This window comes from Epithele typhae (genome assembly GCF_022376455.1).
Source record: "Epithele typhae strain CBS 203.58 chromosome Unknown BXZ73scaffold_4, whole genome shotgun sequence".
NCBI classification, from domain to species: domain Eukaryota; kingdom Fungi; phylum Basidiomycota; class Agaricomycetes; order Polyporales; family Epitheliaceae; genus Epithele; species Epithele typhae.
In genome coordinates, this window is record NW_025954195.1 from 135,283 (window position 1) to 158,486 (window position 23,204).

At 57.8% G+C, this 23,204-nt stretch overlaps 11 protein-coding genes across 11 annotated transcripts; 8 read left to right on the forward strand and 3 right to left on the reverse strand.

Annotated features, from left to right (window-relative positions):
* Positions 1-131: 131 nt before the first annotated feature.
* BXZ73DRAFT_97090 (uncharacterized protein) lies at positions 132-864 on the reverse strand (the record flags this gene model as incomplete). The annotated part of the gene is made up of 5 exons (XM_048027251.1): positions 132-271; positions 333-454; positions 510-634; positions 695-758; positions 830-864. The coding sequence occupies 5 exons, from the start codon at positions 862-864 to the stop codon at positions 132-134; spliced, it is 486 nt and encodes a 161-aa protein (XP_047881850.1).
* A 315-nt stretch (positions 865-1,179) lies between these two features.
* Positions 1,180-2,432, forward strand: BXZ73DRAFT_87466 (uroporphyrinogen decarboxylase; the record flags this gene model as incomplete). The annotated part of the gene is made up of 4 exons (XM_048024575.1): positions 1,180-1,228; positions 1,280-1,339; positions 1,406-1,908; positions 1,962-2,432. The coding sequence occupies 4 exons, from the start codon at positions 1,180-1,182 to the stop codon at positions 2,430-2,432; spliced, it is 1,083 nt and encodes a 360-aa protein (XP_047881851.1).
* Positions 2,433-2,745: 313 nt separating this feature from the next.
* BXZ73DRAFT_40166 (apses-domain-containing protein) lies at positions 2,746-5,317 on the reverse strand (the record flags this gene model as incomplete). The annotated part of the gene is made up of 5 exons (XM_048018520.1): positions 2,746-2,826; positions 2,877-4,720; positions 4,974-5,143; positions 5,196-5,227; positions 5,294-5,317. The coding sequence occupies 5 exons, from the start codon at positions 5,315-5,317 to the stop codon at positions 2,746-2,748; spliced, it is 2,151 nt and encodes a 716-aa protein (XP_047881852.1).
* Positions 5,318-5,840: 523 nt separating this feature from the next.
* Positions 5,841-8,072, forward strand: BXZ73DRAFT_87468 (phosphatases II; the record flags this gene model as incomplete). The annotated part of the gene is made up of 5 exons (XM_048024576.1): positions 5,841-5,881; positions 6,037-6,199; positions 6,258-6,350; positions 6,402-6,992; positions 7,050-8,072. 5 exons carry the CDS (start codon positions 5,841-5,843, stop codon positions 8,070-8,072), a joined length of 1,911 nt encoding a protein of 636 aa, XP_047881853.1.
* Positions 8,073-8,703: 631 nt separating this feature from the next.
* On the forward strand, positions 8,704-9,906 carry BXZ73DRAFT_74090 (uncharacterized protein; the record flags this gene model as incomplete). The annotated part of the gene is made up of 6 exons (XM_048021981.1): positions 8,704-8,769; positions 8,790-8,915; positions 8,972-9,093; positions 9,146-9,321; positions 9,372-9,476; positions 9,536-9,906. The coding sequence occupies 6 exons, from the start codon at positions 8,704-8,706 to the stop codon at positions 9,904-9,906; spliced, it is 966 nt and encodes a 321-aa protein (XP_047881854.1).
* Positions 9,907-10,410: 504 nt separating this feature from the next.
* On the forward strand, positions 10,411-12,547 carry BXZ73DRAFT_40330 (MFS transporter; the record flags this gene model as incomplete). The annotated part of the gene is made up of 12 exons (XM_048018554.1): positions 10,411-10,674; positions 10,734-10,944; positions 11,001-11,106; positions 11,160-11,222; positions 11,280-11,292; positions 11,343-11,414; positions 11,468-11,517; positions 11,567-11,664; positions 11,720-11,762; positions 11,826-12,079; positions 12,143-12,431; positions 12,487-12,547. The coding sequence occupies 12 exons, from the start codon at positions 10,411-10,413 to the stop codon at positions 12,545-12,547; spliced, it is 1,524 nt and encodes a 507-aa protein (XP_047881855.1).
* A 663-nt stretch (positions 12,548-13,210) lies between these two features.
* On the forward strand, positions 13,211-14,779 carry BXZ73DRAFT_97095 (UROD/MetE-like protein; the record flags this gene model as incomplete). Its single annotated transcript, XM_048027252.1, has 7 exons — positions 13,211-13,425; positions 13,487-13,545; positions 13,603-13,691; positions 13,752-13,823; positions 13,882-13,978; positions 14,053-14,590; positions 14,650-14,779. 7 exons carry the CDS (start codon positions 13,211-13,213, stop codon positions 14,777-14,779), a joined length of 1,200 nt encoding a protein of 399 aa, XP_047881856.1.
* Positions 14,780-15,054: 275 nt separating this feature from the next.
* On the forward strand, positions 15,055-15,603 carry BXZ73DRAFT_97096 (Ctf8-domain-containing protein; the record flags this gene model as incomplete). The annotated part of the gene is made up of 2 exons (XM_048027253.1): positions 15,055-15,237; positions 15,301-15,603. 2 exons carry the CDS (start codon positions 15,055-15,057, stop codon positions 15,601-15,603), a joined length of 486 nt encoding a protein of 161 aa, XP_047881857.1.
* A 1,378-nt stretch (positions 15,604-16,981) lies between these two features.
* On the forward strand, positions 16,982-19,781 carry BXZ73DRAFT_40377 (WD40 repeat-like protein; the record flags this gene model as incomplete). Its single annotated transcript, XM_048018565.1, has 7 exons — positions 16,982-17,310; positions 17,364-18,042; positions 18,094-18,147; positions 18,201-18,257; positions 18,316-18,397; positions 18,447-18,524; positions 18,583-19,781. 7 exons carry the CDS (start codon positions 16,982-16,984, stop codon positions 19,779-19,781), a joined length of 2,478 nt encoding a protein of 825 aa, XP_047881858.1.
* A 770-nt stretch (positions 19,782-20,551) lies between these two features.
* BXZ73DRAFT_87472 (Gpi1-domain-containing protein) lies at positions 20,552-22,609 on the reverse strand (the record flags this gene model as incomplete). Its single annotated transcript, XM_048024577.1, has 10 exons — positions 20,552-20,683; positions 20,744-20,883; positions 20,943-21,149; positions 21,202-21,331; positions 21,382-21,496; positions 21,556-21,664; positions 21,715-21,928; positions 21,986-22,206; positions 22,345-22,429; positions 22,493-22,609. 10 exons carry the CDS (start codon positions 22,607-22,609, stop codon positions 20,552-20,554), a joined length of 1,470 nt encoding a protein of 489 aa, XP_047881859.1.
* Positions 22,610-22,818: 209 nt separating this feature from the next.
* BXZ73DRAFT_97099 (uncharacterized protein) lies at positions 22,819-23,152 on the forward strand (the record flags this gene model as incomplete). Its single annotated transcript, XM_048027254.1, has 3 exons — positions 22,819-22,911; positions 22,973-23,076; positions 23,137-23,152. 3 exons carry the CDS (start codon positions 22,819-22,821, stop codon positions 23,150-23,152), a joined length of 213 nt encoding a protein of 70 aa, XP_047881860.1.
* Between the last annotated feature and the right edge of the window lie 52 nt (positions 23,153-23,204).

Sequence of the window (23,204 nt, forward strand, 5' to 3'; positions counted from 1 at the left end):
GTGATAGTTAGTTTCAGACGCGAACGAAGCAGAGGTCCTGTTCATGTTGTGTTGTACATATAGTGATACAGATGTGTTATGAATCCGAGTCCTGAGGGCAAAGAGTAGGTGTGATAGATCAGAGGGGGACCTTACTCGCTGTCGGATTCGTCGTCGATATCCATGCTGGACGCACTGCTGTCACTGTCGCTGTCGTTACCGTTCGCCTGTTGGGGTTGAGCGGCAGCAGTCTTTCGCTTAGGACCACGAGCAACAAGAGCGTCGTCCAGGGCTGCAAATCAAGAGTGAGACATCGGCTCGTCTTGAAGGAGCCCAATGATCAAACTGCGTACGTTGTCCAGCCGCTATACGGTCGTCCTGTAGTATCTTCCTTATAGCTTCTTTCATCCCGGCGGCGAATGCTGGGTCCGATAGCTTTGTGACCTGTGCAACGGCACGTTCCACCACCGGAAATCTACACGCACCGATGTTAAGCTTCGCTTTTCTCGCACTGTACGGGAGGAACCCACCGCTCGAGTTCCTGCATGATCTCCCGCGAGACACCCGCTTCGGGCATATATTGCAGCTTTGGATCAGTTCCTAGCTTTTGCTTTGCAATATCGTCCACCCGTGCGTGCAGGGCCGCTTTCCCCTCCTGCCGAGAATGCAAGATGAGAAGAGAGTAACGCACCGGTACAACTGGTATAAAACCCACACTGTCCATGAATTCCTGCAATAGCAGTTTTCTCAGACGGTCAAACTCTCCGGACTTCTTGAACCTGGTATGGACGGTAGACATTGAAACAATGAGTGGCCAGTAGTCTTCCGCTCAGCGTGAAGTGAGCCGTACTCCTCGACCAGTTGGTTTGGGTGGTTGATGGACATCGAGCCAGAAGAAAGCGCAGTCGTTTGGAGACGAGATTGGCAACGTTTCGGTCAGACGGGAGCACAGGGAGCCGGTGGTGGGAGGATGAGAGAGGGACGTCCCACGCCTCACCGCTCTCGGTCGCGGTCACGACACTTCCGGTGCCCACTCGTCCCAGCACCGCGCCCGCTCTCTCATCCACGTCGGCCCCGTTCACATTGCCCACGTACACACGGCGCTGACAGGCCAGGTCCAGACCGACTTTAAGTTTCGGTCGCGCTGCGGATTCCTCCTTGACTTCACCCCATCTCCTAGCGACGCGCATCCCGCTCAACATGACCTTCCCCGCGATGAAAAACGATCTCATCCTGCGCGCGGCCCGAGGTGAGGGCAAGCACGACTCACCTTGACCCGTTGTCTCATGACGGTTCACAGGCGAGGAGACCGAGCGCGCCCCAGTGTGGGTCATGCGGCAGGCAGGCAGATATCTTCCAGGCGAGTCCCAGGTCCGCGCATGCGCACATCCCCTACACCGCGCTGACCCGTCCCGCCGCTTCGCAGAGTTCCTCGCGGTGCGCGCGAAGCATGGCTTCTTCGAGATCTGCCGCACGCCCGACCTCGCGATGGAGGTCACCCTCCAGCCCATCCGACGGTACTCGGGCCTCGTCGACGCCGCGATCATCTTCTCCGACATCCTCGTCGTCCCGCAGGCGATGGGCATGGAGGTCCAGATGAACCCGGGCCCGCACTTCCCCGACCCGCTCGTGACACCCGCAGATGTCGAGAAGCTGACGAAGAACGTCGATGTCGACAAGGAGCTCGGGTACGTCTACGCCGCGATCACCCGGACGCGCACCGCGCTCGCGGGCGAGGTCCCGCTCATTGGCTTCTGCGGCGCACCCTGGACGCTGTTCTCGTACATGATCGAGGGCGGTGGCTCGAAGACGTTCCAGAAGTGCAAGTCGTGGCTCTTTAAGCACCCCATCGAGTCCAAGGCGCTCCTCAACCGCATCGCGGACATCTGCATCGACTTCCTCGTTGGCCAGATCAAGGCTGGCGCGCAGGTGCGTGGCCTCGTCGCGCCGCGCGCATCTGGGCGCTGACGTCGCGCGTGCAGCTCGTGCAGGTCTTCGACTCGTGGGCGGGCGAACTCACCCCGCACCACTTCGCCGAGTTCTCGCTGCCGTCGTTGCAGCGGATCGCGACGGGCGTGCGCTCGAAGCTCGCCGCACAGGGGATCCCCGCCGTCCCGATGACGCTCTTTGCCAAGGGCGCGAACACGTCGCTCGCCGCGATCGCGCGGACCGCCGGCTACGACGTCGTTGGTATCGACTGGTGCGTCGACCCCGCAGACGCTCGCGCGGCGGTCGGCGACAAGGTCGCACTGCAGGGTAACCTCGACCCAAACGTGCTCTACGGCGGCCGCGAGGCGATCGAGCGCGAGGTCAAGCGGATGTGCGAGAAGTTCAGGGACGGAAAGGCGCCAAAGGCGTGGATCGCGAACTTGGGCCACGGGATTACGCCGGGTGTGGATCCCGAAGATTTGCGGTGCTTCTTCGAGTGCATGCAAAAGTATTCTAAGGCTTGATGAGGGTGCGCGGGTGGACGAGAACTGTAGAATTAATGTTGTACTTCTAGTGTCATAACTAGAGACGATTGTTGCCACCGCAAAAGCCTGCCTCGGCAACTTGCGCATGCTGTTATAAGCGTTGCAAACTGGGCCGCTCGGTCGAGACGGTGCGTCGTAAGTCATCGTCATAAGCCCCACGTCGTAGGTAGAGATAACAGGATATCGGGATGGAGAACATAACGATAGCTGTCCGAGGCTGTCCAAAGCAATACATGAATGACATAGCGTACACGGACTACGGACTCCTGCCCAACACGAGCGTACATTACTCTTAGCTTGTCGAATGCCCGGCACGCGCCATTATGGAACCATTCCAGGCGGTTGATGAACTCGGCTCCTCCGCTTCCAACGTCTGAAAGGTGTTCAGAGAGGTGGTGACAAAGGCAAAGGGGACAGGCTTACCTCCAAAAGCATCCCCACGACGCCATCCACCTCCTCTGGGGGGATGCCTCCACACCCTGCGCTGATGAGTCGCCGATACTCGGCCATCCTCCCACCAGTGCCCGTCTCTGCCTGGAACTTCACCAAGTTCTCGAACTTGTCCTTCCGCCGCGCCCGGTGTCCCGCGAGCTCTTCCCTAAGCTTCTCGCACTCCCGCCGCAGCTCCTCTGGATCCGAGGGGACGTCCGAGTGGATCGCCAGGAGGTCAGAAACGGGCTCGCCCGTGGCGGAGACGAGCTGGCCTCCCGATGCGTCTCGGATCGTGCGTTCTCGATCCTCCTCGTCCTTGACCCACTTCTCCCACCCGAGCCGGAAGCGCTTCCCCATCTTCCTGCGGAGCTCGTCTTCCAACTGCGTTACGGCCTGTTGGCTCCCCGGCAGGCCTTGAGCCTGCGCCTTGAGATGGCCGACTGTCCGCTGCGACTCGAGGATCTCGGACTGGATGTTGTTCAGGAGCGCGCTAGCCTGGGTGAGATCGCGGTCCTTCTCTTTGAGCTCCTGGTCGAATGCGGAGGCAAGGCTGTCGAGCATGATCGTGATGTCACCCACGCAGCGCGTCGCGGTCTTCTGGCCCGTAACGGAGTAGTGGATGGAGGGGCGGTCGCCTTGGGTGAGAAGGGTGTACGTGGAAGGGGGGTAGGCGAGAGAGCCGTCGGCGCTGCGGGATGACAGCTGACGTGGGGGGAGAACGGGCGAGGATCGGAATCGTTCGTCCTCCAGGATATAGTCCTCGGTCGTCTTTCCGTCACGATTCGCAATCTTGGGGTCGGCGCCATGGTCCAGCAGCAACTTGACCAGTCGTTTACTTCGACATCGTGCGGCCATGGTGAGAGCGGTCTCCCCATCTTCATCTTGAAAGTTGATGATGTCTGCAAGTTCTCGAGGGTAGTCCGCTAATCGCTGCAGAACGGTCTCCATGTAGTAACGAGCGGCGTGAGTCTTGCTCTTCGACATGGCGACGTCGACGATGTGGTGGAATACGGTGCGATTACTGTTGTCGATGTTGAGCGTGGACCTATGGAGCAATTCGTATAGCTCGGGGAATTTGCGGACGTCGTAGTTGTTCGCGAACATGACACTACGCATGAGGGCGGTCTGGCCGGCCTTGTTGACCTTGTAGATATCGGCGTTGGCAGACAGCAATAGCTTCACCACGCGTATGCGACCCATGGCGCTGGCCCAGTGTAGTGCCGTATGACCGTCGTCGTCGATGGCCATATTCGGGTCGAAGTCAGGAGGAGGATTGATGAGGATTTCGGGTATCTGGTTGGAATCGGATATGAAGTATTCAAGAATCTGGTCTCCATAGGCGGCGTGGTCAACTCCATTTGCACCGAAATGGTCGCCATCAGAGCCCTCTTCTTCGTCTACGTGTCGATGTTTCCGTTTGCGGGAAGTGGGCGCCGGGGAAGGTGACCGTTCGTCATCATCTATGGCATTCGAGGCAGAGGCTGAAGGTCCCGGGCTACTTCGAATGGGCGATGGTGTGCGAGAACTTGAAGACGCTTCGGAAGGAGAAGGTGTCATTGTGCCATCTTCAGACCCGCGCACAGAAAGGGTCTCAACATCAGAAGCAGGGGCATCCTGTCCGGCACGTTTTGAGGACCGGGTGTTGATGGCTGAGTCGCCCGTAGGCTCACCACCACGGCGAATGTTAGCCTTGGAGGACTGCGCGGAGACGAGGTGTTTCGGTGCGAGAGGGGGACTCTTCGCTTCTGGCTGGAAATCGATGATGGGACGGAGAACTGGTTCGCACCCATACTGGCGAGAAAGCGCAAGACCTTTGTCCAGGGGTATCCAGGTGCCTGTGTAAAGACATGCATATGAGCAAGACTCTTAGATGGCAATATTTTCGAGAGGCGGGAAGAGAGATAGATTATGATATGCTAGGTCTCGTGAGCGCCATAGTTTCCTCGGTATCGAGGGACATGAACAAACCACCAGCGCGGTAAGTATCATCCTGGAACACCACAACACTGCCTCACAAACTTCCCTGGCCTAGGCAATATAGTAGCGATGCCGCTCCTGCGCGTTGTGCAAACACAAGATCCTGCTTACCTTGGTACTTCCCATAACCTCCTTGTACCTTCTCGTGTTCCCCTTTCTGTACTTCTCTTTCCAGTATACGTGTTCGTTGTGGCTTGTCGAAGCCGGCGACCTTGAGAATCTGGGTTGCATTGAGCCAAGAGTCTGCACGCCTGCGCATGACGGCAACTCCTTTGCACATCCTAGAGCATCTTTCAGATGGGTAACACGCGCAATAAGCGCGTAAAAGCCTACATTTCGTAGACAGGGATCCCACTATAGGTGGCCTGTGTCCAGGGCGATACGAAGAGCCAGTCAGTGCCTGAAAGCCACTGTGTGAAGGGTACGCATACCTTGAATATTTGGTTGTCCGGCATGGTTACTCCTGAGAAGCAGAGATTGTGTGAACGAGGAAAAGAAGAGGGTGCGTCGCTTGCGCAGACGCACTGCGGACAGGAAAGAGGGAGGTGGCGAGAGGGCTCAGGCGCGACCAGAGCAGACGCGCCCGCGTCGTCGACGCGTAGGCGCTCATCGTTAATGTTCTCTCACGCGCACGCGTCGCAGACGCCCAATAGACGCCAATAGCACACCGATTCTCCCCGCAGATGAGAAGCCCTTCCCAATCTTGATCAGAGACTTGAGATTCTTTGTGGCAGTCTCGTTGGGGGTTGAACCGCGCACGAGCCGTCGGTAGATTGTCGCACGCATTGAGGGCTAGGCTGGCACTTCACGCGCGGACTCCCAATTGAACAGGCGGTGTCCTCATGGCGGTCACATGATCGGGTCCGCTGCCAGTCGAACTCAACAGCGAGCGCGCGCCCTTCTTCCTCCCGACAGTCTCCTCCGCCTCCCGACCCCCGCCAGGCTCGCGTCTCATCGCGTTCTACCCCCACAGGCACCATGCCACTACCCTGCGAGCCACTCTGTTACTTTGGGGGAAGGTCTGTACTCGTCTCCCGCGTCTCGACGCGATCGGTGGTCAGACTGACAATCACCGAATGCAGACTGTTCTTCACCTCCTTCCCCCACCCAGCACCAAGACCAGATGCTCTCAACAAGCTTGCCCGAGATCCATCTAACGCCCCGCCATACGTAGTACCCCCCGTGGCTGCATGGCCGCAACCCCCGATGACGACGCGAAATACTGGTACATCACGCTCGATGATCAGCTCCCATACCTGTCTTTCTTTCAAGACTGGGGACCGTTGAACTTGGCGATGGTATACAAGTCGTGTATCTTGATCCACGAGCTGCTCCAAGTACGTCATGTTCATTCTTACCTTGCTGCGTCCCCTCACACGATACCCTCCATCTCAGGATCCTGCCATCACCTCCCACTACATCGTTCTCTACTCCTCTTCTGATCCAAGAAAGAAAGCCAACGCTGCATTGCTCATGGCACTATTTGTGGTCAGTCGGGTTCCCTGACTTCATCAGGGACAGTGTATAAATATTCCCCAGATGATTGTGCAACAAAGACCACCCTGGGAAGCATTCCAGCCTATCGCCGAGCTCGAATTCATGCCTTTCCGGGATGCCGGCCGAGGACCTTCAGACTTCAATCTCAGTATACAAGATTGCCTTTGGGGAATTTACAAGGCTATGCAGAACGGCCTTTGTGATATGAACGAGTTCAACATCGAGGATTACGAGTTCTACGAGAAGGTGGAGAACGGTGACTGGAATTGGCTTACTCCGAATTTCATCGCATTCGCCTCTCCTGTGGACCCACTATGGATCAAGAGGGAGAAGGATAAACGTGACCAGGAGAACCAGGCCATCTCGCCACCCTCACCAGTGAAATCTGTCGCTCTGCAACGAAAGCTGTCTACACCGTTCCAGAACTGTTTGGATTACTTCGAACGCGAGGGTGTCAAGCTGGTAGTACGGCTCAACAATGCGCTCTACGACGCCCAACTTTTCCAAGACCGCGGCATCAACCACGTGGAGATGTATTTCGACGATGGTACCAACCCCGCCGATGAAATCGTCAGACGCTTCATTGATTTGGCCGATGAAGTAATCGAGGCTGGTGGAGTGGTTGCTGTCCATGTAAGTTCTTACGAACGAACGAATTCTCGTACTGCTGACATACTTGATGCTCTATAGTGCAAAGCAGGTTTGGGACGCACTGGTACCCTCATCGGCGCATATCTCATCTGGAAGTACGGCTTCACAGCCTCGGAGGCTATCGCATTCATGCGGATCGTACGACCTGGTAGCGTTGTCGGCCCTCAGCAGCAGTACATGTATCTCAAGCAGCTGGAATGGACGAAGTGGGCAGCGGCTGACGAAATGCGCAAGGTTCAGCAACAAGCAACAGCGGTCGCCACGAAGCTTGTCGCTCCTGTCACACCACCCGCGGAAACAGAGGACGAGATGGATGTTCTCACCGAGACCACGACGACAACAGTGGTGTTGACCTCTGTTCCTCCTGTCACTCCCAGCAAGCACGTCGCTGCGGCTGCTGCTAAAGCGCATGCTATCGCGCCGCCTGGCCAGCCTCGCAAGACTCCAGCTGCGAAGCGTACTGCGTCTGATACGGACGGGGAAGAAGACGACGTCCTGCCTGCCCTTGGCACTGCTCCTGTCGCCGCCCCTCGTCGTAGCAAGACGAAACCAGTGTCAGCTCGATCCGCTAACCAGCGAGTTCCGGCATCTGAGCAACGTCCATCACGAGTCACGCGGTCGTCTGCCGCTGTCGCTGCGAAGAAAGCCAGCAATGTTCTCGCTCCTACCAAGGCTACAAAGGCAAACGGGCAATTACCGCACAAAATTCCCCGTCTCACGAAAGACACGTCCGCGCGAGGACCCGTCGGATCTTCCAAGGAGGTCCCTTTGCCTTCAGCTCCAGTGACTGGACGACCACTTCGGCCTCGGCAACCCGGTTCGCCCACACCGTCACGACTACCCACGCTCGTCGGCGGCAAGCGCACACACCACGGCTCTACTCACTCGGTTCAAGAGACTCCCGCTGCTGTCGCCGCGATTGCCAAAGCTGCGAGTTCAGGGACGTGGGTCGCAAACAACGCCTCTTCGGTAGTCGTTCCGGCGTCCAAGTCGGAGCGGCCAGGACTGCGAAGCATTCGACGCAGACGCAGTAGCTTCAGTGCGGCGGACGTAGTTGCGTAGTATTGTGTCCTGTTTTCCCCCTTCCTCCTCGATCCCTGCATCCATTGATTGGGTGATGATCACCTGCACTCTCCTTGAGCTGTGTATATAATTTCATCATCGTCCGCATCGGCTGTTCCGCTCCTTTGTGTATCTCCTGTCTTTTCCTCTATCCTCCTCCCTTCACTCAATGCCTGCATTGTCGCTATCGCGCTTCTACCAGATTTACCCCCATTTACGAGGACTGTAGCTTTGGACATATACGTGCATCTCATCTGTACATCAATCTCACACTGTTCGAGCAATGCATCCGCGTCTAAGTACTCTAATATATGGTCATTTTCGAGTCTCGAAAATTTCCCAACGGCGATCAGCTGAATATATCTCCTTAGCTGGATGTTGCGAGGCAGCAGGCCAAGTGCAATAGCGGACGGGCGTCAAGTATGCTTACGTAACATTCGCGTCGCGCGAGGTCGTGAGCTGGAGCAGCGCTCTGTGCTCTTTCTAGGCTCTACCCCACCATACAATTCCTCCTCTCCTCGCTGCTTCGCTATCCGGGACGCCATGAAGCTCCCTCCTCACTCTCCATCCAGGAAGTCACAAGGCGACGCAGGCGACGCGGCATACCACCGACTTTCGTCACCTCTTGCCCATGCCCACTGGTCGCCTGAAATCTGCCAACAAGCAGTTCAAAACGCTAGGCATGCCGAAGTTGAAGGTAGCGAACCCTTGTGACAGAGTCAAGTTCTGGAAATCGTGCCGGGAGACTTTGTGAGCATTCGCGGAGACAAGGAAAGGAAGCTCCATGAGGTGTTCCTGGTGAACAAGATCACGAACAGGGTGGTGCTCAAGCGGGAGCTCAAGGTGCGTGTGCGCGTCGCTGTCTGTCCGAATGAGTTTGAACGAAGAAATGCTTCCAGACGTCAGCACGACAGGACAAACGGCCGTCCGGCAAGTCCGTGCCGTACTCGCAGTGCCAGCTCTACGTCGGCGAGTATGAATACCCTCCAGAGGAAGGAGAGACGGAAACAAAATTCCAAAAGTACGCGATGCGTCGGCTCCGTCTGAACGTGCTGAATGACCTCGACCTTTAGGGTGTTTGCGACGCGTCTCAACAAATCCGCACCGAAGCTGAACTATGTGAATGGTCGCTGGGAGTGGACTCGCTTTGCCGTCAACACCGTCCCACGTCTCCCTGACTACTCGCCGGAGACGTATGAGCCTGTTGCGATCCCATGGCCTACCGAACCAGACGTCCTTAAGCCTGATCGTACGTGTCTCTGCTCCGTTGTCGCGTGTTCTCCTCTCATCCATGCATAGCCGGCATCTACGATACCACGGCCGACGCGGTGAACGAAGTCACCTACTCCCTCCCGTCATCCCTCCTCTCGGCGCGCCTGCTCCCCGGATCGCGTCCGAGCAGGAGTACATCACCTCCCTCACGGACGCGTCGGTGACCGTCCCTGCATCCGCGCCCCTCGAAGTGCACGTGCACAAGGAGCTCGCGAACCCGCACGCGCGCGCGAAGAAAATGGCGCGCTACACTGCGTTCGTCACCCGCCGCAAGGCGCTCCTCGAGGAGATGATCCAGAAAGAGTACGCGAACCTCAACGGCCGGTCCAAGCCCGCCGCTCGCGCGGACGCGATCTTCAGGTGGCACCAGCACGTCGCGGAGGAGCGCCAGGCGCAGCGCAAACAGCGCTGGCGGAAGCGCGGCGGGGAGGCGCGCCTGGAGCGCAGGCGGGAGAGGAAGACGCGGAAGGCGGCACGGACGAACGAGAAGCTGCGCTCGCTCGTGCTCGATGAGGCGCAGAACCAGGTTATCCCTGGGTCGGGCTTGGGGAAGCGAGCGTAGGGGCGCCGCGCCTGCTTGCGTGCTGCTGCGGTAATCATCTAGTGTATGTCGACTGCTCGTCCCCAGCGTGGGGGTGGGTTCTCTAATGCATCGTTGCTGAGTCCTCTCGCTTTTGGCGCGGGTTTCAAACCTCGCCTGCAACTAGTGCTTGTTCGCATGGCATCAGAACACGTTCGTCGTGACGAATATCCGATGATGATGCATATTCGCATGTACTGTACGGCCAATAGGACTGGACGGGATCGACGGTGAAGAACGGGGACTGTGTCTGACACAGGCGACGTTGCGTCTGCTGACGGGAGCCTCCCCGAAAGACGCCAGCGCTTCTGCGGCGGGTGCCCGTGCCGGCCCGACGCGGTGAAATTCAAGTGGTACGGATTCCAGCAGGCGCGCTCGCTTTTATGAGAGCGCACGACCGTTATAAACATCCGGTGGAGTGCCATCCTCCCCTTCCCTGCTTTCCCTGCCCGGACCAAACACCGGCTGTCCTCTGTGTTCTGCCACATGTCCGGTCCCGGGGTGCGTTCAGAGACCGTGACGCTCAGCGGCTCCGAGGACGTCGAGAAAACGGGCGCGGCGCCTGACGTCAGACGTCAGTCCAAACAAGACATCGGAGTGGCCCAGACCGTTCCTGCTCCCGACGACGACCCCTTCCTAGTCAAGCTCGAGCCTGAGGACGACCCCCTCCTCCTGCCACGATGGCGAAAGTGGCTTGCCATTCTGGTCATCAGCTCCTCCTCCCTCTGCGCCACATTCGCGTCCTCAGTCGTGAGTCGTTTCTCCCTGCCCCCCATCTCCACGCCTCACATGTTGCGCATGTATGGTAGGCCGCATTCACTGAGGCAGGGCTCGCAAGAGACTTGCATACCGTCCATGAAGTCACCATCCTTAGCATCAGCCTCTACGTCTTGGGTCTAGGAATCGGGCCTTTGGTGGTGGGACCGCTGTCGGAGCTGTACGGTCGGAACATCATCTATCGCACGTCGTACATTCTATTCTTCGCCTTCACATTCCCCACCGTGTTCCCGCCAGACATCGGTCAGTGTCCTTCCCCCCAAAGCCGCGTAGCTGCTGCGTCTGACTCCTGTATGCAGCCACCTTCCTCGTCTTCCGCTTCATCACAGGATTGTGCGGTTCCGCTTTCCTCAGCGTCGCGGGAGGGAGTGTGAGTGACTTGTTCGATGATGCTCATGTTGCAACGTGAGTCTTACCTCTTACATTCGATCCATGTCTTATTGGGTTCCTCCTTTCAGTCCTATGGCGGTCTACACTATATCCCCGTTCATTGGGCCCGTTATCGGTCCTCTTGTCGCAGGGTGAGTGAAATGTCCCTCGTCAAGGAATATCAATATCTGACTCATACGCTGGCTTAGTTTCGTCGTGGACGTACGTCACTCGTTCTGCCTCCATCTGGATTTGCACCTACTCTCGATTAGTTTGCCGACTGGAGATGGTGCTATCGCGCACTCATCATATGGCAATTTGTTCAGACTGTTCTTCTGTTCACAGTGAGTCATTCTCAATCATTGAGCGAAGCATCGTTTTACGCAGTTATGAGCAGTGCGTTCAAGAGACCTATGTTCCCGTCATTCTAAAGCGCAAGGCCAAGAGGTACTTCCTCCGTTCTACGACTTGAATCCTACATTCATCAACCAATCAGGCTGCGGAAGACTGTAGATGAAAAGTACTACGCCCCACTGGACCACAATGACAAGAGTCTTTTCGATATGCTCACTTTCAGTATCAAGACCCCCTTCCGTGAGTTCCTCTTCCCTTTGGGACCCACGGTGTGTAAGTCTAAATTATATCCCAGAGCTCATCATGTACGACCAAATGGCCTTGTTGCTCGATCTTTGGTGAGTGCGTCATCTGTCCTTTCGTGGACGTCCGCACTAATTGCCCGTTTCTTGACGATCAAGGTCCTCCGTGCTATTAGGCATCCTCTATCTTGCTTTCCAAGCATTTCCGATCATATTCGAGGGTGTTCATGGCTTCAGTGCTCATGAAACCGGACTGGCGTTCCTGGGCATTTCCGTCGGAATGTTGCTTTCGCTTTCAAGCCAGCCATACTGGAACACCGTTTTCAGCAGAGAAAGCAAGATTCATGGAGGTAAACCGCCACCAGAAGTTCGCTTGCTTATCGCCATGCCTGGAGCTATCCTAGCGCCTTTAGGTACGCAGTTAGCGTTACTTCTAACTTCACGTATCGTCAAGTTCAGACTTGTCATGAACATAGGTCTGTTCATTATGGCGTTCACCACCTATCCTCAAGTCCACTGGATCGGGCCTGTCATCGGCTCCTCCGTGTTTGGCGCGGGCACCTACTTCATTTTCACCGGAGTGTTCACATATCTCGTCACTGCCTACCGACCAATCGCCGCAAGTGCAATGGCTGCGAACAGCGCTCTACGGTCGTCCTTCGCAGCCGCATTCCCCCTCTTCGCTGGTCAGATGTATGATGCCCTAGGTACAGTTGGGGCCACCGCGCTTCTTGCCGGTCTAATGACTATCATGGCACCTTTGCCGTAAGCGACCAAGCCAGCGTTGACCAAATGCAGCTAGCTAATCACACGGTCATAGATTCATTTTCTACAGAACTGGTGCACGGATACGCGCAAAATCTCGCTTTGCAGCGTCATGATCTGCTGTGCCTTTCACGATGATATTCACGCACAACGCTTTCAACGCTATGTATACAGCCCTACCTTAAACACCGCTGCGTTTGACGCGCCATACAGCATCCGTTCTCACACGCTTGTATCTCTAGTTCTTACGAGCACACGTGAACTATAACTTCACCATATCTGTGCCGGCGGCCGCAAAGGTTCCGCCTAGCCGCCCGAACGGCGGCCGTGGACGTGGATGGGACAATGTCACAGTGGCGCGTACAACTGCGGGACCTAGGACATATTGATGCCTTCGCGTAACAACAGCCACTCCGCAAGGGTTTGAGGGTACTTTCCTTCGGCGACTTAACCCAGTCTGACGGCTGAGCTGAGCGCTGAGCGTTGGAGCGGCGCCGTCGAGCGCGGTAGCAAGCCACCAGCGACCAGAACGGGCGACGTGCACGAGCGTAGCCACCACCAGCCAGCCGGGACGGCGCTGTGATCGATCTCGCGTATGTCTGGTTGCCGGTCAGGCCAGCCGCCATCCGTCCAACTTGCATCCAACGGACTATTCCTAGCCAATATTTTATCCGGCGGCCGTGCCTGAAGCGCCGGGCCGCCGAGTATAAATCTCTCATCTGCGCACGCCGACGAGCTCTCACCGTCCTGTGCATCCCTCAGTACTCGCCTCGTCCGCCATGGCCGCCACCCGCAAGCTCAACCCGCCGTTCCGCGCGGACCACATCGGCTCCCTCAAGCGCCCTTCCAAGCTGCTTGCCGCGCGCAAGGATTTCGAGCTCGGCAAGGTCACCCCCGAGGAGCTCAAGGCGATCGAGGACGAGGCCGTCACTGAGATCGTCAAGTTGCAGCGCGAGGTGGGCATCAAGAGCATGACCGATGGCGAGTTCCGCAGGTGCGCTAGATCCATCCTTCGCGGCCGCCCGGGTGGAGGAATAGAACGCGTTCTGTTGCAGGCACATGTTCTTCGACGGTGTGTTTGACAATCTCGAGGGCATGAAGTATATCCGTCCCGGTGCGTACCATCTTTTGTCTACACGCAGATGAGGCTGATCCCCCGCGCGCGGTACAGTGCCTATGGAGATGTTGATGGACTACGTCCCCGATGTCGCGGCGTTCAAGGAACTCGACTTCAAGGGCGGCGACTCGTACGTATGCGCGGTGCGTCTTTCTATGTTTCGTCCGGGCCTCGCGCGAGCGTGCTGACGGGCGCGTTCCCAGGCGAAACTGAAGCGCACGAAGCCGTTCTTCGTCAGTCAGTTCGAGGCCCTCAAGGCACTCACGGCCCCCGAGGTGCGTGCGCCTGACTTCGCGGCCGCTTGAGCACGCGCTTATCGCGCGCGTTTGGCAGGAGTGGAAGAACCTGAAGATGACCATGACGGCACCAGAGTGGTTCCACCTCCGCCACGGCGAGTTCGCGTACCCGAAGGACGTGTACAAGAACGATGGTGTGTGTGCCTGCGGGCGTCGCGCGCTGCCCGGGCGACTCGCTCACTCGTTCCCTTCACGCGCGTCCACACAGACGAGTACTTCGCGGACATCGCGGTCGCTTACCAGGCGGAGATCCAGGCGCTGTACGCGGCCGGCTGCCGCAACATCCAGTTCGACGACCCGCTCCTCGCCTACTTCTGCGCCGACTCGATGATCCAGGGCATGGAGGAGCGCGGGATCGACCACGTCGCGCTGCTCGACACCTACATCCGCGCGTACAACGGCTGTCTCAAGGGCCGCCCCGCGGACATGACCGTCGGTCTCCACCTCTGCCGCGGCAACTTCCGCTCGGGGATGCACTTCTCGGAAGGCGGCTACGACCGGATCGCGATCAAGCTCTTCCAGCAGATCGACGTCGACTGCTACTACCTCGAGTACGACACCCCGCGCGCCGGCTCCTTCGAGCCGCTCAAGCACCTCCCGTCCAACAAGACCGTCGTCCTAGGGCTCATCACGTCCAAGTTCACGCAGCTTGAGGACGTCGATGACCTCGTCGCCCGCGTGAAGAACGCGGCGGCGATCATCGCCTCGGGCGAGGAGGGCCGAACGGTCGAGCAGGCCCTTGATCAGTGCGTCGTGAGCTTGTGTCAGTTCATGTGCGATGGGTGCTGACTCGCCTTGTGTGCAGGATCTGCCTGAGCCCGCAGTGTGGCTTCGCGTCCCACTCGGACGGGAACAACATCGACGAGGCTGCGATGCGCGCGAAGCTCGAGCTCGTGTCCAAGACCGCGAAGGCGATCTGGGGAGACGCTGTCTAGGTGATCGGACGATGTACGACGGAGACTTCAACGTAAAAAGTGTAACATTAGAATGGGTGTATAGTACTGTACTCTCTCCCTGTTCAGATACCATCGCTTTCAACAAGCAATTACATCTTTACCCCCATTTCCTTGTACATACCCCGTTTGCCAAACGGCTACTCTAGAATTATGTCACATGACTAGACGCGACGCGTTGCCGCACGCGTCGGCTTCTCAGATCTCAGACTTCTCCTCGTCCTTCACCCTCGCCGGCATCCACTATATCCCAAACCATGCTCATCCCTGTGAACATCAACCTGCTAGGGCAGGCTCAGCCCCCTGCGCGCAAGCTGCCTCCACAACTCGTGCAATTTGGCACCGACGAGCTGATGCTGCTCGAGCTCCAAGGAGGGTTGGAAGTCGAAGGGAGCAAGGACGGGCAGCTAGTAGGGAAGCTGAAAGTGGACCCCGAATCGGTACGCCTCTCCCTCGTCCTGCCCCTTCCCTCCACCCAATTGCGACCATGACGGCGAGAGTAGAAGAAGCCGACGCTCATGATCGGCTACCACCTGCTCGAGGGCAAGCTCGTCAACCTCCCGAAGCCGCTCGCGGTCCTCCACCGCCGAGACAGCCTGCCCTCTGGCGATGACGACGCGGACGGCATGGACGTCGACGAAGAGGGAGCGGGCGGGGCGCCGGGGCCGCTGAGCTCGCAGCGTGCGACCGGTTGGGACATCGTCGCGGTCGTGAAGCGGAAGATGGTGTTCGCGAAGCGGCCGACGCCAATAGTTGGGATGGGCTCTGAGAAACCGCCGAGTTCTCGTGTAGGAGGAAAGACATGATTATTGGAAGCTTTTTCGACTGACATCCCGTCGTACGCCCTTCTCGTGGTTCCGCGTCAACCTGTCCTGCGATTTTGGATGGCCACCGGGCCCAATGATGTATGTACATGCTCCTGTGTGTGGCTTTCATTGCACCGTTGTTGCTCCGAGGCCCGAGGGCTTGCAATCCCAGCAGGAACCAAACCCGACGTTCCCTTTGACGCCCGATGTCTACCACTTTGACCCGGACCCCTCTGTCGCAGAGCTCATGCGATTGTCCAACACAAGCTCCTATATAAGGTCTTTCGAGGCCTTTCGTACTTTAGAAGGGCAATGAATCAACCGCCGGGGTTCGAAAAGCCCCTCTTGAAGGTATGTTTGCCGACCACAGAGCTTTATTCATTTTTTTCAGGGCTTCCCTGAGGGCAGTCCAGGGACTGAAGAAAACAAACGGTTGTTTCGAGCCTCTGAAACTTCCTTCGACGAGCACTTGTTACTCCTGGAAGGTATACCCCAGCGGTATAGCGACACGGACGCATTTCCTTACCTGGAGGTTTCAATCACTCACTATCAGGTCAGGCTCAGTGGAGACACCCCAGTTGCATTGGACTTCTATCATAAGGTGCGTCGTGAAACTTGTACTCAAAGCCAGTGGCTTACAGCGATATACAGTTGCTAAGCTCAGAGTTTCCTTTCTGAAGAGGGTCAAACCTGAGATTCATAGGAGTTATCGCGGCATGTGATCCATACAGGCCAGACAAGATGTAGTGTTCAAACGAATCTCCCATTCTGTGAGTTCTCTATCATCTTCGTGGCCGTGCTTTTTCAACGGTACCTTACGAAGCCTGCCATTGAGTCAAAACATATTGAGAATACGTTCTTCCTGACAGATTAGGTACGTCTTCAGCGACGACACATCCCTCACAGTTGGCCGCAGACCGGTGTTACAATCTCATACTCAGCCTTCAAGACGGAAACGTACGCTTCACGCACACCCTCACGTCTTTATACCCGGCTATCCGCCGATTTCGGTCTCCATCAGTCAACGCGTAGAATACTTCAAGGCGAGTTTGCATGTGAGCCCTTTCTGTGTTGAAGCTAACGGTGCATAGCAGTTGTACTGGGGTGTCACACTGCGATGATACAGTGTCTGGTCGAGGACATGCGGGACATCGTGCAGGTCATTCTCGATGTGCCAGAATAAAATCCGTACCGAAGTGGGTGCCTCGTGCGCGTCAGTGGGCGTCCTCGGGCGCTGGGACGGTGCGTGCAAACCTAATACGGCGTGTGAGCAGGTCGGGCGGCTGCCAGTGGGTTCTATCGCCCTCCATCAGGGTCCACACACACCTCTCTCTCAGTCCGCCACCAGCCGCCACTTGCCACCATGGATAGGACCTCGATGCAAGGCGGCGGCGATGGAGAGGTCGCGTACAACATCTATTCCAAGCAGCTATTCCTTCGTGGACACGGGTTTCCCCTTTGGCTTCCTGAGCCTAAGGAGATGGGAGAGGTCCAGCTGGGAGATGTGGGCTACATGTTTTCAGGTGGATTCTTTACGCTGTTCAACGCCACCATGTCAAAGGAGGTCAAGCAAGTCAACGGTATTCCAGACGACTACACTCCTTGGGAGGTCAGGCCGACGCATGTGCACAGAACCAATGCCATGTTCGTGTCCCACCTTTGCAGTCGCTCTGTCACCGCATTTGGCCTCGAAGGATCAGTGGCGAGGTACGGTCTGTCGTCACTCGAGCTCTTCCTAAACTCAATAACCAGTCCTCCAGCAATGCCACGCCAATTGGAGCCGGACTGAAGTTTAGATGCTCCAATGAGCAGGGCGCGTTTATCTTCGTCGATGCCCCTCCAGTCCGCACCCAGCTGCACCCTAGCAAGCGCTTTGCGCGTTACCTGTTGACCAATATCGACAAATGGTACCAGTTCGCGACCTCGGAGCATGTCGACATCGACCTCAAGCCCCAAGACTTGACTTTCATCTCAGGCTTCATCAAGACGAATGACTGGGGCCTCGGTGCATTCGTGTACAGAGGTCAAAGTGGAGAAGTAAGCTTCCAGGCCCAGATGCCATTCATCACCGGCAGTCTCAGCGTCTCCGCGTCGTCCGACAGAGGCCCGTACGCGGAGACACGAATCAAACCGAGGAACGAAAACACGTCGTCTGCCCCTCCAACACCAAACCTCGTCGCCGATGCGGCTCCGGCAGGCCCCAGCTCAATTGGCGCGAGTCCTTCTACTTCCAGCAACCCGAATGGTCTGAGCGACCAGGCCATATTTTTGCACTATTGGAGGGTCAAAAGGCGTATATGGGTGTACAAGCAAGCGTGGAAAGCCGCCGCGGGCCCAGATGAACGGGAACCTCATGATCGCGAAGGGCAAGACGACCTTCCTGTTCCCAGTCAACCCGACGATGACTACATTGCGGTTCAAGAGCCAGCGATCGATCCGGTGCGTCCCAGCATCTTTCACATCACCTATCTCTGACGTGCAAGGGTCAAGATGTACGATCCGGTCGGCATTCTTCTGGACTACATACTCACATATCCAGTAGAGGTGTGCCCGTTTGTTCGTCAGTTGTCTCCGCACGAAGCACTGAACGCTAGCAGGACGGTACCGAAGTTGACACCGCCATCGCTTGTGACCAACACGTATATCAGCTCTTCGTATGTTCCTCGTCGCTTGGGCCCTCTTATGATATTTGCTCACATCGTGCTCTTGCAGGAAGGCGATGTGCCGGATGACCTCGAGGCTGCGCTTGCCAAAATGAAACCGCCGATCTTGTTCGTAGACGATGAAAGACAAGGTGAGCATATCCCAAACTAATGCGGTGCCCGTGTAACCTCAATTCGCAGTTGCAACCCTCGCGATCGCCGAATGGGCGGACGAGCTCGATGACATTGATGAGGAAGGGTTCTTCGACGGGGTGAAACGTAAGATCAATCCAAAGTTTTCGGGTCCGCTCGTTGTACGCTAAGGTCACCCCTACAGGCGCGGGCAAGCAGAAGGACGATTCGTTTGCACCGGGTGACCCCTCCGATTCCAAGAATGAAGACACGAAAGAGGACGAAGACCAGGCGCAGATCCGCGCCGTGTCGATGGTGCAGGGCGCAGCGGCCCCGCCAGGCGTGGTCCTCCAAGAGCACACGGGCGGCGTGACATGTGTGGCCTGGTCCCCCGACGGGCTGTTAATTGCCTCCGGTGCGGAGGACAACGAGATTATCCTCCGTGACGGCAACACGGGCGACCCAGTCGCGACGCTCAGCGGGCACAAGGAAGCCCTCTGGGCCGTCGCATTCTCGCCCGACAGCGAGCGGCTCGCATCCGGCGGTCAGGACGGCGTCACGCTTCTCTGGGACCTCGCCACACGCATGATCGTGGTCGTGCTCGAGCCCAAGCACCTCGGCGCCGTGCAGACTCTGCAGTACTCGAGCGACAACACGCGGCTGCTGACCACCACCATCGACTCCTTCCCGCGCATCTGGGACGCCGCGCGGGGCACGCTCCTCCACGCGCTCGAGGGCCATACGGGGATCGTCATGTGCGCGACGTTCTCGCCCGACGGCGCGCTCGTCGGCTCCGCCGCCGCGGACTACACCGCGCGCCTCTGGGACGCGCCCACCGGCGCCACGCTCCACGTCCTCCGCGCGCACACCGGCGTCATCTGGTCGCTCGCGTTCGCGCCCGACGGCGCGCGCGTCGCGACCGGCTCCGACGACACCACCGCGCGCGTCTGGGACACCAGCAACGGGAAGGAGCTCGTCATCGTCGGCGGGCACCAGGGGCCGGTCTGGGCGGTCGCGTTCGCGCCCGTCCACGGCCGCCAGCTCCTCTCCGCGAGCAACGACGCGACGGTGAAGATCTGCGACTCGCTCGACGGCCACCAGGTGCACGCGTTCGACCGGCACGACACGCTCGTGAACGCCGTCAAGTTCTCGCCCGACGGGCGCGTCGTCGCGAGCAGCGCGGGGGACAACGCCGTGCTCGCGTGGGCGACGGCGACCGGGCGCGCGCTGCCGTCGATGAACGGCCACCAGGACAAGGTGACGGGGCTCGCGTTCGCGCCCGGGAGCGACCGGCTCGTGTCGTCCTCGGACGACGGGAGCGTGCGCATCTGGCGGCTGTCCGAGGCGGACATCACCGCGACCGCGGAGCAGACCGACGCGTCGGTCGCGGTGGAGGAAGAGTAGGAGCGTGTCTCGCAGAGGGCGTCGATCTAAACGGGGCCGTTTTCTTGCGTCAATGTACCACTATACCATCTCACTCGACACGAAGCGCAATAAAAACTCTGTGCCACAACCTCTCGTCTTGTACGTTCTTACAAATGACGAACGGCGAGCCTTGGTATTCGCGAGCTGGCGGTCGGCCAGGACGTCCTGCGCTTGTCTCGCGATTCGGTCGGCCAAAAAAGTCCGAGATACGGACCGCGCAGCCTTTGCCAGGACGAAGACGAATACCGCGAAAGGAATACAGAGATACTTTTTGCCTCTGATCGACACACAGTTGGCGGACTAAATACGCCCATTCTGCTCAGTCACGCGTGGCGCTGTCTCCATCCAGATTTTTATATTATGTTACAATTATGTTCCGCGAGGGATGTGTTCGCTCGGGGAGGGGATCATGCTGTACCGGATATCCGAGCGCGGGATGGGGTGAAGTAGACGGCCAGACGCGAGGTGCCGGAGCATCCGCACAGGGTGGTAGTGCCCCGCCAGTCGCCCGGCGAGATGTGCTACCGGCAAAATGTTGTCAGCAAAAGGGAGAGAATGTAAGACACAGTCTTACCGTAATGCCTGAAGATGGACGACAAGGGCGCGGGCTGGCTCTGCAAGGGAATGGATGAGCCTCTCCGCCAGACGGATGTGGGTGGTTCTACTCACAGATAGGATGAGCGGTCCCTTGGCGGACCGCTGTATGCACACTCCCCCTGCAACGTGAATTAGGCTCTGCGCGGATATCCTTACACACAGTTCGTACCTGGCACGCGCAACGGGTCCTTTACCCGTAGCATTAAAGCGAACAGAGGGAAGTGATTGAGCAGCGCCGTCAGTGTGTCCAAGCCGGCGTGGACGACAATCACTGTGAGCCTTGCCTGCATTCCTCATAGAATTTATACTTGCATTCAGGGGTATATTCAGACTGTTGTGCTTACCGTTGCAAAAAGGGCGTAGTAGGTGAGCACTGTGGGGCACAGGAACGCGACGAGGGTGAAGAGGATGGTGCCGAGCAGTAGCTGATCGAGGTCGTAATCCCAGCTGTCGATCCGGTTCCGCAGGACATTGTATCGCTTGCCTGTACATGGGTGGGTTAGGTGAGCGGGGAAAAAGGTCAGAGGGTGGGGAACTACTCGCCTCGGAAGAGGTTCCATAACGAGCCGGCGAGGCTCAGCTGTTGACTGAAGACTGTTGCGGAGATGAAGTAGCACAAGTAGAGGTGCGCGGTGAGCAGGCTGAGCGCGTCCGACAGTAGGGAGACGATGGTGGTCATCCCGAGACAGCCTGCAGCGCCGATGAGCCATATGAGGGCCGGGAAGTATGGCGCAATGGCTGATAGGACCCCTGGACAAGGTTGCGTGAAATCGGCAAAGCCTACGAAAGACAGAAGACTTACATCCCCAAGCAGAGACAAAGCCGATCAGGGAGTGGCAGTAGAACTGGCTCAACTCAGTATTGAGCTTGAGACCTGCGGGCCAGTTGTTGAGCCAAAGCAGAGCGTCTTCCATGCCGTCAACCAAGTATATCTGAGGGATGTTGTGAGTCAAAGCCAATATATGATACAACCGTTGCTCACACGGAGCCCGTACTGGAGCCATCGTGCGAGAAAGTATTGGTTCTCACAGAGGAAAGTCCCGAACGCAACGCCAATGATCGCGTCGTTCAATACAAGCCAGACGCAGTTGTGGAACCTGAGAGTATCAAACAAGTTACTGCCACTGACCAGAGTAAAATGTAGACCGAGGCGTACTTTATGTACTTCGATATGGACTGGACTGTACGCGCTTTGTCGTGATAGACGTTGGGCGACTCGCCATATACGTATACGCCTTGTTCGTACCGAACATCAAATTGTTCCACTAGGCACGGCTCAGATACTGGATTACAGGCAGTCGATATCACCACTCACCTGTGGTGGAGATCATCCTCGAAAATCGATAGGCAGTGCTCAGAAATCCCTGAGCGCTGCGAAATGGGACAGATCGATGAGCTGTTTCCCCCACCTTGAGTGGCATTGAGCCACGGTGAGTGTTGGGATCGGGTGTCCCGGGAATACTAGGAGGTATCTCCGCAGTCTTTGCTTCGCGCTCTACGAGTGCTGCAAGAAATTGGGCCAGGTTGACCTGGATGATACGTCAAGATGGGGATGGCCTTTTCAGGATGATTTACCGAGTGCTTACCTGAGACAAAACTTCGCCATCGAAGACGTGGCTCTTGCGAGTCGAAGGGGAGTGTAAGCGAGTTGGGTCCATGCTGAGGTAGCCGTCAGTTGGAGATTGGTGGGAGGAAGCCCCGTCATCCGTTCCCTGGGACGGAAGGATGTCGAGCTCGTTGAAATCGAACGCGTAGAACCTCATGGACTGGCGTTTATGTCGGCCGTACATCACAAGATTGTGTTCATCTGTCCAGGCCGGTCAATGCTGTATAGCATTGGCATGCAGTGAAGGACAGGCCAACTTGCCAATAGGACCACGGTCAAGAGAGAGCGATGCGGCCAAAGCATCTTGGTGCGAGGCGTCGCGGTTGGCCGTAGCGTCACAACGGCCGAGCACGAGAGGGTCGGAGGAGAACATGGAGCGAACAGCGCGCCATTGGGCGCTGGTCATTACCTGTTGCAGGACACCCTGCGCCTCCTGGGATCAGGTTCTACATGAGCGAGAGCGCATACAACAGGTGGGTATTCGAACCTCACGAGTGGCAAGAGGCAAGATGCCGGCCACGCAGAGCAGAGGACTCGCCCATCCGTAGCAGATGCCGGGCGTGGGCGAGACCGAGTCGGGCCAAAGCACAGTGGACGACGTCATCGAGACGGCGGAGGAGAGCAAACCGCGCCGGCGCCTCGCCGTGCGGCCGCGATTGGCCCGCAGCGTGCGCGTCGGGGATTGGCTCGGGACGAGAAACGGGACTGGCTGTTCCGCCCGCGTCCGATGCTGGCCGAAACGATCGGCTGCTCGAGTACTTGAGCCCTTGCGCGACTGGGGGGCAGACACAGCCCACCCTCGCCTGTAACACCATGTCCATCCTCGCCCGCTCCGCCGCCCCCCTCCGCCACGTCGCCCTCCGCGCGCCCCGCGCCGCCCCCGTGCGCTCCATGCACAGCGAGCAGGTCAGTGGCTCGAGCAGCTCGAGCGCGCGACACGTCACCAACGAGACCAACATTTGTCCAGGCCGTTCCCTTCAATTACTCCAACAAGACCGCGTTCGGTGCCAAGGTCTTCGTCTACCTCGCCACCGGCTTCGCCGTCCCCTTCGTCGCGGCTTACTACCAGATGTGAGTCCCATTCAGTCGCCGTGTGCTTCTTGCGAGCCCAGGTCTCATGATCTCTTGTAGGTCCAAGTCGTCATAGAGGTCCCGTGCCCTTCTCGGCTTAGACTACTCTACCTACACACCATATTTGT